This window comes from Delphinapterus leucas, chromosome 6 (genome assembly GCF_059928025.1).
Source record: "Delphinapterus leucas isolate spDelLeu-1000000601 "Yukka" chromosome 6, BTC_Dleu_Yukka2, whole genome shotgun sequence".
Taxonomy (NCBI): Eukaryota; Metazoa; Chordata; class Mammalia; order Artiodactyla; family Monodontidae; genus Delphinapterus; species Delphinapterus leucas.
Window position 1 is genome coordinate 40,846,447 of NC_143134.1, and position 20,676 is coordinate 40,867,122.

The 20,676-nt window shown below is 36.7% G+C and overlaps 1 protein-coding gene across 2 annotated transcripts in view; it reads right to left on the bottom strand.

Annotated features, from left to right (window-relative positions):
- NAA35 (N-alpha-acetyltransferase 35, NatC auxiliary subunit) overlaps nucleotides 1-20,676 on the bottom strand; it is an 87,457-nt gene that overhangs the window by 30,816 nt on the left and 35,965 nt on the right. For both annotated transcript variants that reach the window (XM_089913053.1, XM_022558962.2), the window contains exon 12: nucleotides 2,900-3,078. In XM_089913053.1, coding sequence (XP_089769179.1) covers nucleotides 2,900-3,078 — 179 coding nt within the window. The remainder of the gene's footprint in view (nucleotides 1-2,899; nucleotides 3,079-20,676) is intronic.

A 20,676-nucleotide genomic window follows, 5' to 3' on the forward strand; every position in this document is an offset into this window, starting at 1 on the left:
AGCCTGCACACCTAGAGCCTGTGCTCCACACAACAAGAGAAGCCACAGCAATGAGAAGGCTATGCACTGTAACAGAGTAGCCCCTGCTCGCCACAACTAGAGAAAGCCCGCGTGCAGCAATGAAGACACATAAATAAATAAATAAATGTATATTAAAAAAAAAAAGAACATTAAACATAACTTGACATTCACAAACATTTCCCAATGTCAATACTTCCCATGTCAATAGTTTTCTATAACATATTTTTTAATGGCTCTGTGACATATATTGTAAACATACCACAGAATGGATATTGTCACCATTCAGTATTTAAACTGTTACTAGTTTTTGAACATTGCAAAGGATGATGCAACAAACACCTTTTTTCTTATTCTAAATGTCTAGAAGGAGAGTTTCTGGGCCAAGTATACACATTTTTAAGACTTTTGAGAGAGACAGCCACTGGAGTATAAGAGAATGAGTACTTCCCTTTACCAACATTAAATATTATTATACTTTTCAATCTAGCTGTTACAAATCGCATTTCTTTAATTACTAGTAAGGTTAAGCATCTTTCATGTTTATTTCTTTTTAAATATGTATGCTCGTGTCCTTTCCCAATTTTTCATTGGGATGTTTATTTTTATCTTACTGATATGTAGAAGCGCTCTCTAGAACCTGGCACTTTATCCTAATAATAACAGGTTTCCTATGCAGATCCACCAGACTATTTGGTCCCTTATCTTCCATAACTTTAATCTTTTTCTCTACTCGTGGCCCCTGCTGCACTCCCCCCACTACCACTCTGTCTCAAGTCTTTCAGAGATCCAAATTCTTCCATTACTATGCCTTCTTCATGTCCAGTGACAGCAGTCCAGGCCTGGCTCCGCCAGCTCCCCTCTATTATGACGTGTCATTATGCATTCACCCCACCCTGACAAGGCAATCCATAATCTTTTGCCAGAATATCAAGTTCCAACCGTTGCATTATACTTTCTTATTCCAATTCACATTGATCTCCTTTTCTAAAATCCTACAATTAATCTAGTGAACACAAATATATATTCATGTATCAATTAAGGATTAGAAAAGCAGATGGAGAAGAACAATAAAATCTCTATTCTAATTCTCTTATAACACTAACTAACCATCTAATTTGGTTATAAAGCCCTGTAAACCTTAGTTTGTTTAGCTGCACAATAGACTGCAAAATGAACTGGCTTGTGCATATAATCTTTTTTACTCTTAAGACTCTATGATTCTTATGACAGAATAAGGAAAAACTACTAAAAAGAAAGGAAACACAAAAGGAGGGAATAAAGGCATAATCAGTGAAAGTTTCACTAAGGAACAAAGACTTAAGCTGGGCTTTAATGATAAAGAATTAGTGGAGGGCTTCCCTGGTGGTGCAGTGGTTAAGAATCCGCCTGCCAATGCAGCGGACACGGGTTTGAGCCCTGGTTCACGAAGATCCCACATGCCGCGGAGCAACTAAGCCCATGTGCCACAACTACTGAGCCTGCACTCTAGAGCCCTTAAGCCACAACTACTGAAGCCCACGTGCCACAACTATTCAAGCCCGTGCGCCTAGACCCCGTGCTCCACAACAAGAGAAGCCACAGCAATGAGAAACCCGCACACTGCAATGAAGAGTATCCCCTGCTCACCACAACTAGAGAAAGCCCACGTGCAGCAAAAGACCCAACACAGCCAAAAATAAATGAATAAAAAATAAATAAATGTAAAAAAGAAAAGAAAAAAAAATTTTTTAAGAAGGAAAAGTTACTATAAGAAAGAGCGTAACAGAAGCACAAATCTTTATTGACCATTTATCAATTATACCCCAGAGGCTGCTGCTAAATTCTAGGAATATAAACTAGATAATCTGTCATCTCAAGTAACACAGGTACAGAAGCAACCTGAAACCAAAAGGGAAGACTTCACAGAGGAAATGACATGGGGCTAGAAATTATGTACCTCAACACTGAGGGGGAGCAACAGTCAAATGCATATATATGTATAGTCATGCAAAATTAATTAGTGTACTTATGTCTAAATAACACTATTTTTTTGCCCGTTTTTTACCTTCCTAATTGAAGTATATGTCATTATAGCCTTACCAATTAATAAAACTCCATCTCTGAATGTTTTAACATTCCCCAAATAAATCTTGTGTTTCTATATTTTAACCCATAAAAAAGATTAATCCAAAATATGCTAGCTTAAAAGTGTACATACTCTTTTACCCAATAACTTCACTGTTTAGCAATTTATCTTAAGGGGTAAGGAAGCACATGATATAAAGATTTACCTACAAAGATGTTCATCTTAGTATTGTTTATAAGTGTAAAACACTGAAAATGACCTAAATGTAATTCAACGTGAATGAACTAAAAAAATCTGTGGTATATACTTACAATGCAATACCATGTAGCCATTAAAATAATGCAGAAATATGTATATTTGTTGACACGAAAAGATGTTCGTGGTAATAGAGACTAGTGATGAAAAAGCAAGTTACCAAATACCATGATCCAATTTTTATATGAAAAAATATTTATACATATGCACATATATATGTACGTGTATATGTATACATGCATGCATAAACACAAACATTTATTTATATAAAAGGTTCTGAACACAGAATTGACGATTCAAAGCCCCATTCTTAAAACTTGGGTGAATTATCTAACTTCTCCACACTTTAGGTTCTTAATCTCTAGAATGGATAGTATAAAATCCTTATGAGGATTAAATACAAAAAGTACACACACACACACACGACTTCACTCTCCAGATATCACAGATAAGAGGTGAGCAGCATTATTTACCCTTGGGATGGTCAGTCTCCAAAAAGTAATAAACTATTCTGTTGTTAAATCAAAGTTACATTCCAGAATAGAGATTTGTACTTACCAGGATACAATGTAAATTTGTTAAATTGACCACCTCACAGACAGTTTTTATTCTATCTATTAATCTTGCAAAATAGTTGACCATTTCTTCCCTCTTTATTATTTTTGCGTATCGAGGGAAGGTGGGTGGAAGTAGTCTCTGGTTAACAAGAGGCTCAAAACCCATCATAATGGGATGATCTAAAAAGAAACAAAGGTAACATTTTCAACATTTCTCTGAATTTTAAACCTCAAATACTACTAAATATAAAAAGAAAAAGGCCAGTTTCAAAAGCATCTCTGAATTCTAATCACAATATTCTCTAAATGGATTTTATAATTTACAATTAATGTATCTACACACACACATTTTTAAAATGAGATAAGCATATTTAATAACCTAAAATCGTACTTCCCCCCGACATGGTGGTGGTAGTGGTGACAGAGAGAGGTTTCTACCTCAAAATTAACTCCAAGTCAAGAATGGGATAAAACAGAGTTAACATATTCTCTCAGAATAAATAAAAGGGCAATGCTGTATTAACCATGAGACGTGAAGAAATGTTTCAAACGGGAACACAAACATAGGCTTGTCTTCCCTTCATTTTCTGAACTGCAGAATCAACTCACACTCAACTACATAGTAATGTAAAGCGGCAGAGGAAAACAGTCCTCATCCCAATCCCATGAGTTTGGAATGCATTTTGCACTGAGATGTAATTCCAGAAATTCACAATGAAAATAACATATCACAAGAGACCTGAGGGTGAGTTCCTCTCTTCCATTCTTTGTCCTCTGGTGATCTCACTTTTCACAATAGTAGAAAGCTCCAAACTAAGTCTTTCTCAACTTGAAATTTCCTGCCACTTTTATAGAAAAAAATTCTGTACTCCAATGGAGTATGCATTGTCAGACTGACTCTATGGGACCTATTTTACAAATCTAGAAATTGTAGGTAACTGATAAACATGAAATTCTGTTCTGTCTGGTGGAGATTCAACCGACTTCTTCTATACTCTATAGAAAAATGTTTTGCCTCCATTTATAATTTATTTCAATATTCCACTACTCCATATAAATGTGTGTTTTAAAACTTTTCATGTCTGGTTGTGTCACTGAATGAGTTTCTTAACATGTTCACTTTTATATCTGTATAAGAGTCATGGTTTTACCTTTGTCTGAAAATCATCTTTTAATACTTCCTATTCCCTAAGTACTATAAGATATAAGCAAGCACAGTGACTTACAAGTATCATGTCTTTTTATGCCTCTTTGCTTATACAAACTATTCTCTCTACCTGTAAAACCTACCCCCTTGTTCTTAGCCTGAACTTGATATAGCTTGAATTCTCTCTCATCATTGTTCCTCCCAATGATGTATATACAATGTTCTTTGTATATATACTACTATACTGTCTGTGTGGGATTACATCATTTGTCTCTCTCTCTGAGTTCTTCTGAAAGCAAGTACAGGGTTGGATCCCAAACACCAAATTCCTGGCTCATAACATGCACTGGATACTTGTTTGCTGAATGACAAGATATGCATGCTCAAAATAAAATGAAAGACTGCCACCACTATAATAATTTGAATTTCTGATTTATAATACTTCATTTAGAACTAAGGTAAAAGTAGTAGTAACGATGCTGTAAGAAGCTTCTTTACCATATTAACATGAGTACATTTCAGACTTTAATGATAAATGCACAGAATCCAGATACTTAAATAGTCCATTACACTGATTTTCTCTGAAAGTATTCTAATATGCATGGAAAATTATTACCCAGGAATATGCATTTACTCTTAATACATCTATTTTTAGGCTTTAAACCACAAGTAGAAGATAAATACATAAAAATACACTCATGAAAATTTATATTACCATGGAAAGAAGTAAATATTAATGGGAAATGGATAACAAACACAATATATTCTGACTTCAATTTTATACAAAAAAGTGCAATATAAAACAATATTAACTTTTGAAACTCAGCTGTTCTGCACAGCTGATGTTTAGCAACATCCTTGACCTCGACCCACTACATACCAGTAGCAACCTCCTAACTGTAAAATGGATCCAGACATTGCCAGATGTCCCTGGGAAGCCCCAGTTGAGAAACACTGGTCTAGATGAACACAAGATGCAAGTATAATTCAGTGAGGATAAGCTCAGGATGTCAGAGGAGCGTCTTATCCATGTAAAAATTAGATGAAAGACTTCAAAGAAGTGAAGTCTAAGAAAAGACCTAAATGGGGACTCCCCTGATGGCACAGTGGTTAAGAATCCACCTGCCAATGCAGGGGACACAGGTTCAATCCCTGGTCCTGGAAGGTCCCACATGCCTCGGAGCAGCTAAACCCGTGTGCCACAACTACTGAGGCTGTGCGCCACAACTACTGAAGCCCATGTGCCCTACAGCCCGTGTGCCACAACTACTGAGCCCATGTGCCACAACTACTGAAGACCATGCGCTCTAGGGCCCATGTGCCGCAACTACTGAGCCCATGTGCCTGCAACTACTGAAACCCGTGTGCCTAGAGCCCATGCTCCGCAACAGGAGAAGCCACTGCAATGAGAAGGCCACACACTGTAATGAAGAGTAGCCCCTGCTCGCCGCAACTAGAGAAAGCCAGCACACAGCAACAAAGACCCAATGCAGCCAAAAATAATAAATAAAAATTTTTTTAAAAAAGACCTAAATGATAACTTAGTTAAAGGATAAAATATTAGTCAGGACAAAGTATTACAAGCATATCAAAGGCCTGGAAGACAGATAGTACGGCTGTTTTTCTTTTTCCCTTAGGGAGCTGCAATTTTCCAAGTCATAATTTCTCTGAACTCAAAAGTAAAAATAGATGCATATAAATAGAGTGAGGACAAAATCCCTAGGCACAACAGTTAGAAGTCATCTACATGTTTCTCTCTATTTTCTACACACATTTAAATTTCCCCCCTACATTTTTCTGGACATAGTCTTTGTAAATGGTTAAGTGCTAAAGTGGTTCCTAGTAGCTATTTTTAAGTCTCATCCTAGTAGCTATTTTTAAGTCTCAGCTGTTCTTGAATCTCATGCCTAAGGACTCTGTAACCATCCTATACAAGACATAGTAACTTGCCTAACTAGAAAAGAGCATAAGAACTGAGATATAGTGAGAGATCAAAGCCGTTATTCAGGATATAGAAGAGTTAAGGAGGAGTGGGGATAAAAGCCAGGCAGGAGTTTGCATCTGATTTCATGGCAACACAAACTACAAAAAGTTAAAGACAGCTTTACCACACAAGCCCTCCCAGAATAAACCGGTCTAACATATTCCCACTAAATTTCATATATCTCTATCACACAATTTATCTCAAGACTGTCTTATATTAAAATAACCTGAATAGTCCTTACTAAATGAGCCTAGAAAAGATGCTAATTCACATCACTTTCTACCCATTGTGTGCTACGCTCAGTAAAGATTTCCTGAATTAAACTGGATACAGATCAGACAACTTCTAGACTCTCTTCTGACTTTACAAGTCTATAGGTGTACAAAAATTATCTTGGTTTTCCAGTTAAAAATACATAAAATTCTTCAATGCCAAATAAAATGATTTTCCCTTCACACTAGCACTCTTTTAAGTATACAATAATAAAATTACTATATTCAAAATATTATGGCACATTGGTTTAGAGTGTTTTAGTTACTAAAGTTCTTGCTAGATAACTGACCTTCATTATCAATAGCAGAAAAGTATTACAAACAGCACAAGGTCCTTGGATAAAAGATTTATAGTAACAATGTGCTTTGATTTAACTTAACAAAGTAAGTTATTCTAAAATTAATTAGATGCCAAAATTAAAGATTTGGAAGTGTGTAAGTCAAAAGAGATAGAGACATTATATCGTTTTTGGATAATACATCTCTCCCAAGTTAGGCAATTTACAGTTAGACTTATTGAAATAAGTTTTAGATGCCCTGAAGTTGGAAGGAATTCTAGAAAACAATGCAGAAGCTGCTGAGGTTTTGTTATATTATACTACACTTCTTGGCTACTTGATTTCCCTTTATAAAATGTTATAAAGTTATGCTACGTGAAAGAAGCCAGACACAAAAGGACAAATATTGTATGATCCTGCTTATATGAGGTACCTAGAGTAGTCAAACTCATAGAGACAGAAAGTAGAATGGTGGTTGTCTGGGACTGGAGGAGGGGGAAATGGGGAGTTATTATTTAGTGGGTACAGAGTTTCAGTTTGGTAAGATGAAAATTTCTGGATATGGACAGTGGTGACAGTTTCACAACAATGTAAATGTACTTGATGCCACTGAATTCTACATTTAAAAATGGTTAAAATGGCAAATTTCATGTTATAAATATTTCAACACACACACACACGTTATAAAAAGGTATTTAACCACAACTGTTAACCTCAAAAAGCATAGTCTCAATGAATATTGTATCCTAATCACTGGTCAGAGTAAGTTATATAAGCAATATAATATGCATATAAATGATATTACAGACACATCTACAAATTTTGGAGTTTCTTTGGTGTGTATTTTTGAATAGGTATCCATGTAACAGATTTAAAAAGTTGCAAATGCAACAAAAGGAGGTACAAAGAAAAGCAAATCTCCTGCTCACTTGTGACTAGTTAATCTCTTAAGAACTAACCACTACTACAAGCTTCTTTCATGTGTGGTTATTTATATATATATATATTTTTTCAACTTTATTGAGGTATACAATACAAATATTAAGCTTATAGTTCATTGTTTTGAAAAATATATACAACCATGTAACTACCACCCCAATCAACGTATACAACATTTTCATCTCCCCAGAAGGTTCCCTTTCATCTCCCCAAAAGGGAGCCAGTCACTCCCATGCCCAGCAACCATGGCACTGTTTCCTCCATGAATAAATCAGTTGTTCCTACTTTGATACAAAAAGAGTCACACAATCTGTACTCTTTTATATCTAACTCCTTTCAGCATAATGTTTCAATGATTTATCCATTATGTTGTGTGCATCAACATTCAATCTTTTCTACTGCTGAAAACCATTTCATTGTATGGATATACCACTGTTTGCCCATTCAAACAACGTTACTTTTGTAAACAAAACATCAACATTTTATACACGCTAATCTGCTTTTCTGCATTATTTTTAAGGTGGATTTTTCTTTTGAAACAATTTCAAACTTATAGTAAAGTTGCAAGTGCAGTCAATACCAAATCACTCTCAAATACAATGGCAGTGTTATTCCTATAAAAACATACCCTTATATATTCACGATTCAACAATCAGAATTAGGGAACTAACAATGACCAATTTCTACCATCTAATGCTCAGACCTCATTCAAGTTTTGCACACTGTACCAATAATATGGTTCAAATCGACATCAGAATCACAAGTTGTATTTATTTTCATTGTCTCTTAGTCTCCTTCAATCTGGAGCAGTTCTTCTGCTTGGCTTCTATGGATAACTTTGACAACTTTGAAGATTAACACGCCAATAATTTTGTATACTGCCCTTCAATGTGGTTTTCCTGTTTCCTTGTGATTAGATTCAAATTGTTAACCTTTGGATTATAAAAGAAGTGACATTATATTGTTCTTATTGCAACCCATCAGCAAAGTGGAGATTTTAACTAACTACTAGTGGTGTTAACTTTGATCACTTGATTAAGTTGGTGTCTGCCAGGCTTCTTCACTATTGTTACCTTTTCCCTTTCTAGTTAATAAATATTTGGGGTGCAGGGGAAGGACACCTAAGTATGCTCATTATCATCAAACTATCTACTCATTAATTCATTTATTTATATCAGTATGGAACCATGGCTTCTTCTTTTATTCAATTGGTTATGATCTATCAGAATTATTTATTTTGATGCTCAAGTTGTCCCCAACTTGGACTGTGTGAATGCCCATTCAAGCTGTTTTCTGTGTTTAATTGACCTGTCCCATCATTCTCTGAACATTTACTCACTTCCAGCTAATAAGACATTCCAGGCTCATCTTGTTCTTTCCCTGCCCTAGCCCTGGAATCACCCATTCCTCCAAGATGTACTAGTTCCTTTTATTTTTTATATTTTTTTCCAGTTTTATTGAGGTATAATTGACCATAAAATTGTAAGATATTTAAAGTGTACAATGTGATGATTTGATATATGTATAATTCTGAAAGGATTCCCTCCACTGAGTTAATTTAACACATCCATCACCTCACATATTTATTTTTTTCCTTTGATGAGAACATTTAAGTTTTACTCTTTGAGCAAATTTCAATTATACAGTTCAGTGTTATCAATTATAGTCACCATTTCATACATCATATCATCAGACCTTATTCACCTTCTAACTGAAGGTCTGTACCCTTTTACCAACCTCTCCTTATTTCCCTCAGCCTCTGGCAACCATGTTTCTACTGCTTCTATGAGTTAAACTTTATCTCTTTTAAATTCCACATATAAGTGATACCATGCAGTATTTGTTTTCCTCTGTCTGGCTTATTTCACTTAGCACAATGCCCTCCGGGTTCACCCATGTTGTCACAAACAAGAGGATTTCCCTCTGTTTTAAGGCTGATTAATATTCCATTGTATATATATTGTATTTTTGTTATCCATTCATCCATCAATAGACACTTAGGTTGTTTCCGTACCTTAGCTATAGTGAATAAAGCTAGAAAAAGCGTTAACTGAAAAAGCATGCTAATGGAAACCAAAAGAAGCATAGAAGTAGCTAAACTTATACCAGACTAAACAGACTTTAAGCCAAAGAATATAACAAAAGACAAAGAAAGTTATTACATAATAAAGCAGTCAATTCATCAAGAGGATTTAACAAACGTAAATATTTATACATCCAACACAGGAGCACAAAAATAAAGCCAATATTCAGAGCTCTAAAAAGGGAAATAATAATTCAATAATACCAGGAGACTTCAATATCCCATTTTCAACAATGGATAGATCACCCAGACAGAAAATCAGTAAAAAAAAAAAAAAAAAAACCACTGGAATTAAACTACACATTATACCAGATGGAGCTAACAGACATATATGGAATGTTTCATCCAAGAGCAATAGAATACACATTCTTCTCAAAGGCACACTGAGGGACTTCCCTGGTGGCGCAGTGGTTAAGAATCCGCCTGCCAATGCAGGGGGCACGGGTTCAAGCCCTGGTCCAGGAAGATCCCACACACCGTGGAGCAACTAAGCCCATGTGCCACAACTACTGAGCCTGCACTCCAGAGCCCATGAGCCACAACTACTGGAGCCTGCACGCTAGAGCCCGTGCTCCGCAACAAGAGAAGCCACTGCAGTGAGAAGCCCGTGCACCACAATGAAGAGTAGCCCCCGCTCACCACAACTAGAGAAAGCCCATGCGCAGCAACGAAGACCCAACGCAGCCAAAGAATAATTTTTAAAAAAAGGCACATTGAACATTCTCCATCATAGAACATACGATATGACACAAAACAACTCTTAACAAATTTAAGACTGAAACACACCAACTATCCCTTCTGACCACAATAGTATGAAACTAGAACACAAGAAGAGGAAAGCTGGAATATCTACAAATATGTGGAAACTAAACAACACAATCCTGAACAACCAATGGGTCAAAGGAGAAATTTTTCTTAAATCTTGAAAGAAATTAAAATTTTAAAAAAAACAACATACAAAAAGCTATAGGATACTACAAGTGCAGTTCTGAGAGGCAAGTTTATAGTGATAAATACATATATTAAGAAATTAGATCTCAAATAACAACCTAACTTTACACCTCAATGAACTAGAAAAAGAACAAATTAAGCTCAAGTTAGCAGAAGGAAGGAAATAAAAGATCAGAGTAGAAATAAATGAGAAAGAAAAAGAATAGAAGAGCAACAAAACTAAGAGCTAATTTTTTGAAAAGATAAAATTGACAAACCTTTATCTACACTTTATGTCTTCTGATTGGAGAATTTAGCCCATTTACAATTAACATAAATATTGATAGGTATGGATTTACCATTTCCTGTCTGTTAATTGTTTTCTGGTTGTTTTGCAATTCCTTTGTTCCATTTTTCCTTCTCTTCCTTTATTATTTGATGATTTTCTGTACTGGTATGCTTCCTTTCCCTTTTACCTTTTGCATATCTACTATAGGCTTCTGCTTTGTGGTTGCCATGAGCCTTGCATAAAACATATTTATAACAGTCTATCTGAAGTTGATAATAACTTCAAATGCATACAAAAGCTCCCTCCCCCCACATTTTATAGTTTTGACTTCACCATTTGCATCTTTTTATGCTGTGTATCCAATAACAAATGACTGCAGTTATAGTTTTTTAAATACTTTTTGTCTTTCAACATTCATACCAGAGATATAAATGGTCTACCTGCCACCATTACAATATTAGAATTATTTTGAATTTAACTATAAATTTACCTTTACCAGTGAGTTTTATACTTGCATGTTTTCCTGTTACTAACTAGTGTCCTTTTGTTTCAAATGAAGAACTTCCTTTAACACTTCTTGTGAGGTCTAGTGGTGATGAACTCCTTTAGCTTGTCTGGAAATTTTTTCTCTCTTCCTTAATTCTTAAGGACAACTGCTGAATATTCTTGGTTAGCAGCTTTTTTGTTTTGCTTTCCCTCAGTACTTTGAGTATATCATCCCTCTCCCTTCCGGTCTGCAAGGTTTTTGCAGAAACAGCTACTGATAGTCTTATGGGGGGTTCCCTTGCACACAACCAGTTGCTTTTCTTTTGCTGCTCTTAAGATTCTAACTTTTGACAATTGTCAAAAGCTTTTGTCTCTAACTTTTGACTAATTATAATGTGTTTGAGTGTGGGTCTCTTAGGATTCAACTTCTTTCGAACTCGCTGAGCATCCTGGATCTGGATATCTGTTTCTTTCCCCAGGTTAGGGAAGTTTTCAGCCATTATTTCTTTGAATATGCTTTCTGCCCTGTTCCTCTCTCTTCTCCTTCTGGAACCCCTATCATGCATATATTGGTCTTCTTGATGTTGTCCCACAAATCCCATAATCTATCTCTTTTTTTCCTACTGTTTGAATGAATTCCACTGCCCTGTCAAGTTTGCTGACTCTTTCTTCCACTTGATCTAGTCTGCTGTTGAGCCTCTCGATTTTTCAGTTCATTTTTTGAATTCTTCGGCTCTGTGATTTCTCTTGTGTACTTTTTAATATTTACTATCTCCTTGTTGAAACTCTTATTTTGTTCATGCATTACTTCCTAACCTTGGTGAGCATCTTTATAACTTTTGTTTTAAACTCTCAATCAGGTAAACCACTTATCTCCATGTCATTAAGATCTGTTTCTGGATATTTACCTTATTCCTTTGTTTGGAATATATTCCACTGTTTCTTCATTTTTCTTGACTCTCTGTTGGTTTCCGTGCATTAGATAAAACAGTCATATCTTCCAGTCTTGACAGAGTGGTCTCATGTAGGAGATGAATATTGTCATATAAGAGATGGACCTCGTCAATCAGCCCAGACCAAGGCCTTAGTTTTCTCTCAAAGTTTTGTGACCGTCCAAGCCACCTCCTTTGCTCTTAGTGGCTCCCAGTAGTTGAGGGTGTGCCAAGACCCATCAATGTCCAAATGGGAAGGATCACAATCAGAACCTAGATGTATGCTTAGAAGCTGGACCCTCAGGGAGCAGCTGGATAAGTATGTAGTTAAACTTCTTCCAGGGAGAAAGTGGGAGAAGGTTGTTTTTGCCTAATCCTTCTTTGCTGGGCCTTGGTACATGGCCATGGGGAAGGGTTCTCCTGCACTCATTAACAACTATTTGTTTGATAAAGCCCTGTAAGACTCTTGAATACAAACCCCATTGGCCATTAGAGCCAGATGACCTGGGGGCTCATCCCTCAGATAGCAGCTGCAAAAGCTTGGGCACCAGATGTGTGTACAAGCTTTTTTTTGGGAGACACTGTCAACTGGGTTTTATTATTGGAGCAGGCTAATGGGGAGAAGGTGGGAGAGATGCCTGCTGGCTTCCCCTGTCTCTGGTAGCCCTTAGATGCCCGCTAAATTAGAAGCCCAGCATGCAGGCAGCGGCTTTTAAAGTACAGAGTTAAACCTATTTCAGGGAAAGACTGGAAGACGGGTTATTTCGTTTGCTCTCTGGGCTGAACGTTGGGGTGTAGAGTCAGTTTAAAAATGCTTCTTTGCTATAGTCTTCTGGAACTCATGAGTGGAAGCCTCTTTGGCTATCACCGCCAGATCTGGGTCCCATGCTTCAGGCAGAAGCCACAAAAGCTGGGGTGCAAATGTATGTACAAACTTTTCCAGGCAGATTCCCGTGACTTGGAGTGGGCTGGAGGCAGAAGCCAGACAGCCGGCCCCTAGTGTCTGCTAAATTAGATGCTTGGCCCTCAGACAGCAGCTTTTAATGTATACAGATAAACCTCTTTCAAGGAAAGACTAGGAGATGGGCAATTTTGCCTGCTTCCTCCGAGCTGATCCCTGTGGGGACAGTCATAGCAAGTGACTGCATTCCCAATAGGAACTGCTCCTCTGGTTGGCATAGTCTTATAGGTCTCATGGACACAAGCCCCACTGGCTTTCAGAGCTAAGTGTTTTGGGAGCCTATCCCTCAGGAAGGAGTCAAAGTTGGGGTGCGAGATGTAGGCTCCAAATGCTTCACTCCTCAGATAGAACCTGAGTATTGGGGGTCCTCTCCCAATTGTGTGGTGCTATGTCAGGGGTGGGGTTTTGTTCTCCCTCATCTGGGTCCTACTGTTACAGTGTTTGGCTGTTTGTTTTTTTCTTTTTTTTTTTTTTTAAGGTTATAAAGGTTTCCTATTTTTTAAGAAGTTGAGAGGATTCTGTTTCTCATATTCCTATAGTTTTCAATTGGTTGTAGACAAGAGAAGCAAGCAGCAGAAATATCTTTAACTCCAAAAACCAGAAGTCCTCTAGATTACACATATCCCTCACATGTGTGAGGATGTATGTTTATTTTTTGTAAAAAGAAAATGTTTTAAAAGAGTAAAACCATCTCAAGTTCCTGGCACTAGTACCTCATGACATAGGCCTCTCTAATGGGTGGTGATTTTAAAATGAAGTCAGTTCCCACCTCTCCTGTGCACTGCCAAACCAGCATATGAAGTTGACTGGGTTGAGGCAGCATAATTTCTGCTTTAGCACCAAGTACAGCCCTCAGGAGGTTAAAGGGTTATTTAACCCTTTTGTTATTTAACCCTATTGTCTACCAGACAATAAACCATCATAATTCTAAACTATATTTTAATCTTTTAATTCACATTAACTTTTAATTTAGTTTCTTTTACTCAGTCATAAATGCATACCACTTGAGAATCAAAGGTTTTTATTAAAACTAACAATCTTCTGCCCACCCTCTCCTGCCAATTCCATTATTTCCTCTCTTCCCAGAGGCAATGTCTTCCACTTCTTCTTAGCTCTTTTGGTATTTACCTCCATATCACCAAATTTATAGTGCTACTTACTTCATATTTTTTCAGTTTTACACGTTATCTGACTTACTCCAGCTTCAAAAGGAGATGATATGTGTAAAAAAGAGATAATAAAAAAGATATGAAGTAGCAGCTATAAGCACATATAAATTATACGCATATATACACTTCTGTCCTCTCACCTCCAACACAGATCAAAATTTTGATTATAATCAATGTTCAGCACCATTATGATTAAGTAAGTTACATTCATATTTGGGCCATGGATAACTTTCGCAAACATGGAAATAAGTTTTACTTTCATATATATTCTGAAGTTAATCACTTCTTACTTTTTGTTTGCTTTGTTTGTATGTACTTAACACTTTTTTTTTTTTTTTTGCGGTACGCAGGCCTCTCACTGCTGCGGCCCCTCCCGCCGCGCAGGCCCAGCGGCCACGGCTCACGGGCCCAGCCACTCCGCGGCATGTGGTATCCTCCCGGACCAGGGCACGAACCCACGCCCCCCGCACCGGCAGGCGGACTCCCAACCACTGCACCACCAGGGAAGCCCTGTACTTAACACTTTAATTCGACCCCAAATCCTTTGCCAATTCTCTAAATCTCTTTTTTCTACATTAAAGAGAACAGCTATTGTATCAATTTCATTGGTGACAACAGATCTTGTATCTACTTTGCGCCATCTACCCTCAAGCCTTGTGACTTTGTTCAGTCTGGACTTGTCCTCCATGTATTATGCTCAGATATATAGTATCTTATGATCTTGCTGCACTATCACCCTATGATTTTCCTTCATTATTCTCTTATGCTGGATTCTTATATTCCTTAAACTCCATACTTTCCTTTACCTTGATTTACTTCCTTGTTTTAATGGAGCACATTCCAGTAGCCTTGAAAAATTTTGGGGGAGATTAATTTTGTAAGATTTTAAATACCTGAAATTATCTTTCTTCACAATTAAATGATAATTTTGGAAAAGGATTCAATGATTAGAAACCATTTCCCCCCCAAATTCTGAAAACACTGGTCCACTGCTTTCCTTTTAATCACAATTCTACTGAGATATAATTAACATACCATATAATTCATCTATTAAAAGTGTACAATAGTTTTTTAGTATATTCAGAGTTATAAAACCACCACCACCATGAAAAACAGAACATTTTCATCACCCTAAGAAAAAACTCCATATACATTAGCAGTCCTCCTTCTTCCCACCCTCCTCCAGCCCTAGGCAACCACTGATCTACTTTCTGTCTCCCTGGATTTGCCTACTCTGGATGTTTTATATAAATGAAAATCATATACGATCTTTTGTGAGTGGCTTTTTCTACTTAGCATGTTTTCAAGGTCCCTCCATGTTGTAGCAGATATTAGTACTTCATTTAATTGCCAAATGCTACTCCATTGCATGGATGCACAACATTTATCTACTCATCTGCTGATGGACATCTGAGTTGTTTCCATGTTTTGGCTATCATGAATAATAGTGTTGTGAGCATTAATGTACAACTTTTTGTGTAGACATATATTTCCATTTCTCTTGGGTGTATATATACTCCTAATATTAGAATGGCTGGGTCATGTGATAAATCTACATTATACGTTTTGAGACACTGCAAGACTGTTTTCCAAAGTAGTTGCATTATTTTATACTTCCACCAGCAGTGTATGAAGGTTCCAGTTTCTCCATAACCTCACCAACACTTGTTACTACCTGTCTTTTTGATTACAGCCATCTAGTGGTTGGGAAGTGGTATCTTTTCGTTTTGATTTGCATTTCCCATGGCACATCTATTTTTTCACATGCTTATTGGCCATCTGTAAATCTTATTCAGAGAAATGTCTAATTTATATAGATCCCTTGCCTATTTTTTCATTGACTTAATTTTTCTTTTTATTGATTCTTAAGGTTTATGTCTAGGTTTTAGAGTTTCATATTTTTAGTTCTTACATTTATGTCACTGATCCATTTTGAGTTAATTTTTGTTTATGATGTGAAAAGGGGGTGGGGGAGGGTACCAAACTTTATTCTTTTGCATGTGGTTATCCAATTGTCCCAGTGTCATTTGTTGAAAATACTTTTCTTTCCCCATTGAATTGTCTTGGCACTCATGTCAAATATCATCTGACCGCAAACATGAGGGATCATTTTTGGATTTCCAATTTTAGTCCACTAATCTATGTCTATCTTTATGCTAGTTCCAAACTCTCTTGATTAATGTAGCACTGCAGTAACTTTTAAAATCAAGAAGTGTGACTACTTCAACTTTGTTCTTTGCTCCACTAACTTCTAGCTTCCATTCCTGTTGTCGAAGTTTGATTTACATTGTCTTGATTCTGTGTGTGCAACTTGCTTTTCCCTTTCAAATCTCTTAGGATCTTCTACTTTTCCCCACTATTCTAAAATTTCATGATGATATGCCTTGATAGAAGTCTACTTTCATCCTAATTGTGCTGGGTAACTCTTAATTGGCCCTCTTAACCTGGTTATTTGCTTCATTTCCTTCCAGGAAATCTTAAATGATCAAGTGATATTTTTTTTTGCTTCTATTTTCTGATCTCTATTTCCGGAAAAACTTTTATCAATTTATCCTTCATTTATCTTGTTTATTTATTATTTATCTTTATTAGACAATGGACCTTCTGGACTGATCCTATAGTATTTTTACTTTTTTCCTTATTTTCAACCTGTTCATTTTTATTCTACTTTCTCTAAGATTTCCTCAACTTTATGTTCTATATTTTCTATTTTTTAATGATTTCTGCTCTTATATTGTGAACCTCAAATATACTCTTTTTTCCCTTTTTTAAAATAACATCTTATTTTTGTTTTACATATGATTTTTTTTTTCATTTTTTTAAAGGTTTTTGTTTGCTTGCCTGTTTTGGTCTTTTTTATAGGCTAGACATTTCCACCCATGACTATATACTCGGGCTTGAAACTAAAGGACCAAAACCTCATTAAGAGCTCTATGAATTAGGTTAGGCTTTTCTACCAAACCATTTTATCAGGAGAACTGCTAATACCAATAAATTTAGATTTTGCTGATGTTTTTCTCCATCTCTTGGGTTTGCCAGATTTCCCTAAGGGTCTTCCAAATTCTTAGGTGAAGTGCAATAGCCAGGCTGCACCGTTTTGGAAGCTGAGTAGGCAGGAAAAACAACTAGAGCTTCACGTGGTGTGCAGGAAAGGAGAGAACAGGTGTTACAATAAGTATTTAAATTACCACTTAGCTCCCCATAATGTGTACCATTCAACAGTGTCTGGTATCTTCTCAGTTCAGAATCTCTCTGCTCCCCTATTCCAGAGAATAAACTTTTAGTATTCTGAGGCTCAGAAATGTTACCATGGAGAAAATGGGGAGGAAATCTCTGTTTCTAAACAGTTTTCAACCAGTTCTCATCACCATTAATTCTCATCCTCATTTTTAGAGGTACGTGGTATACTAAAAATGAGGCCCTTCAGAGGTCTGCAGTATAAACTGGACTGTATCTTGACTTTCCCTATCAGTGGCTAAGAACTCAGTTACTTGTGGACAGACAGCTCAATGTCCTTCTGTTTTCCAGCTTCTAAAATTCTGTTGCTATTGTCTTCTTTTCCTTTTCCTCGTTATTGATTATACCTATTTTTAAAAAATATCCAAACACTTACCATTGTTTCATTAAGGTTTCAGAAGGTAAATGCATGTCTTTAATCTACCACTTGAATCAGACGCCTTTTAATTTTTTTCAAAAGAATGACAGGCCTCTTTTTGTTTTTGTTGTTTTGTCCGTGCCGCTCAGCTTGTGGGATCTTAGGTCCCCAACCAGGGACTGAACCCGTGCCTTGAAGCAGTGAAAGCACAGAGTCCTAACCACTGAACTACCAGGGAATTCTCCAAGGCCTCTTGAAACTGAACGTCAGATTTGGAGATACACTTCAAAAGTACCTACCAATTTCAGGCAACGTAAGTTTAATTAAATTTTTCATTTCCATTAGCAAATGTTAAAGATGCTTGCATTCTAAAGAGTAAACCAAGCCTAAACCACAGATAACTATAAAAGAATATGGGAAAGAGAAATAAATTTTGACAAGTAGAACATGGAAAATCTCATTGGAAGAAATTATCTGAACATTATTTTGAAGAATTCCACAGACATATAAAAAGAAGTACAGAATTCACAAGCAATACAACAGCATAAACAAATACAAGGAGGAACATGTGCTTCACTGGATCCTCTTCTTATTTTTTCAACAAAGTTCTAACTCAAGGTCCTGAACTCAGCAAGCCCTGAAGAACCATATCCACTCCTTCAACTTTAATTAGCACTTAACATGAAAATAACTCCAAAACCTGCTCTTCCATCCATTTTCCAGAGCAAAATATTTACTTTGCCGGTGGACTGTTCCATGTCACCACGTCAAAAACTCCCATTCGTCATACCTGAGCTGTCTTCCTTAAGCATCTCTTGTTCCCAAACCATTTCTGCCTCCTTCATCTTCAACACATCACATCCACTGAGTAAACCCACCAGCAAGTAATCCTTAAATCAAGTTTGATTCTTCCTACTTTCTCCCTTTACACTGCTGTTTCCAAGTTCCCACTGATTAAGTAGCTTTTCAATGAGAAGCTAAAATTAATGTTCAGCAATTTCAAGCTTTACACAGTCATTTTGTCACTAGCTGGAGTTGTACTAATATTAAGAAGGCAGGGCTGCCCTGGTGGCGCAGTGGTTAAGAATCCACCTGCCAATGCAGGGGACACGGGTTCAAGCCCTGGTGCGGGAAGATCCCACATGCCGTGGAGCAACTAAGCCCGTGTGCCACAACTACTGAAGCCCGTGAGCCTAGAACCCGTGCTCCGCAAGGAGAGGAGCCACCGCAATGAGAAGCCTGTGCACCATAACCAAGAGTAGCCCCCACTCGCCGCAACTAGAGAAAGCCCGCGCGCAGCAAAGAAGACCCAACGCAGACATAAACAAATAAATAAAATAAATTAAAAAAAATATTAAGAAGGCAAAATGAATAACCTGAGACCAAAACTAATCTACACTATGGCTTTATCACCATTTTCTTAGAATAAACATTGCTGGGAAGGCATTCACTTTTTTTTATTATAGAACTGTTTAGCTTCACGCTTCAGTTGGATAATTACAAAGTTAAATTAAGTGAGCTTAAACAGTGTTTAACTAAGCACAGAGTGAATACTCCCTAAATTTAAAACTTCACTTGCTTAGTTTATTCAAACCAACTTTATGCAAGCCATCTTCCTAAAGCTTACTCATGAACAGCCCATAAAACCAGAGAAACAGTTGAGAACATACACACAGGTTTGTTTGTTTGTTTGCTTGTTTTTAAGTGCTGACTGATCTGAACTACAGGGAAGCCACAGACCACATGGGCAACTAGTGCTCCCATGGCAATTATTATTCTCAGTTATAGACCAGAACAGCCCACAGTAGTCAGGATATGGCAAAAGGAGCATCAGAATAGTCATTTGAAAGACTCTTGTTTTGCATCATAATACCCTACTGATACATAACCAACCAACCAACCAACCAAATTATTTGGAAGCAATGTATTTTACAGTGGCTTTCATAAAGTATTCTTGCACTAGATTTCAAAGTACTGAAGAGTTGTAGATATGTTTACCTCTCTGTAAACATGTACTAGATAGCTTGCTATGCATAAAAACCTTTTTCTTTTTAAGGTCCCATGGTTATAGAATGTCACCTAGTCAATCATCTAATAGTCACTTATCTTCCCCTCTCCTGGAGAAAATGGTAATGAATTAATAATGAATTTATAAGTTCAGTATAATTATTATCCATAAAGATAATACTGATTTCCTAAACTAAATTACCTTTTGGACTGCTCCACTACCTAACCTTTGATTAAGAAAAAAAATTCATGGGAAGGGGAATACCACAACTTCTGTCTCTAAAAGGAGGGGAAAGGATGAAAAAGGAAAAGAGTGTGAATCAATAAAACTGGACTTCCTGGTCAGAGGACTAACAACTGTGAAAAACTAATTTTAAAATACAAATATCATCTCATTTTAATGGTTTTAAGGATAACCAAAATTGCTACACATTACTAAAGTGCTACCTCAGTTGGAGCTTTTACAATAAAGGTACACTATTCCTTTTATTTTTAAGGCCTAATTCATAAATAAAATCTACTGCCTGTCAACAATGTACCAAGCACTGTAGAGACACGCAAAGAAGAGACTCTGGCCTAATAGTACTAAAAATCTCATGGAAAGACAAAAGGTAAACTATAATATGATATACTAAAAAAATGTAACAAAGGCATGTATGAATGCAATGAGGCCACAGAGGGAATACCTAGGCCTGCCTGGTGGAGT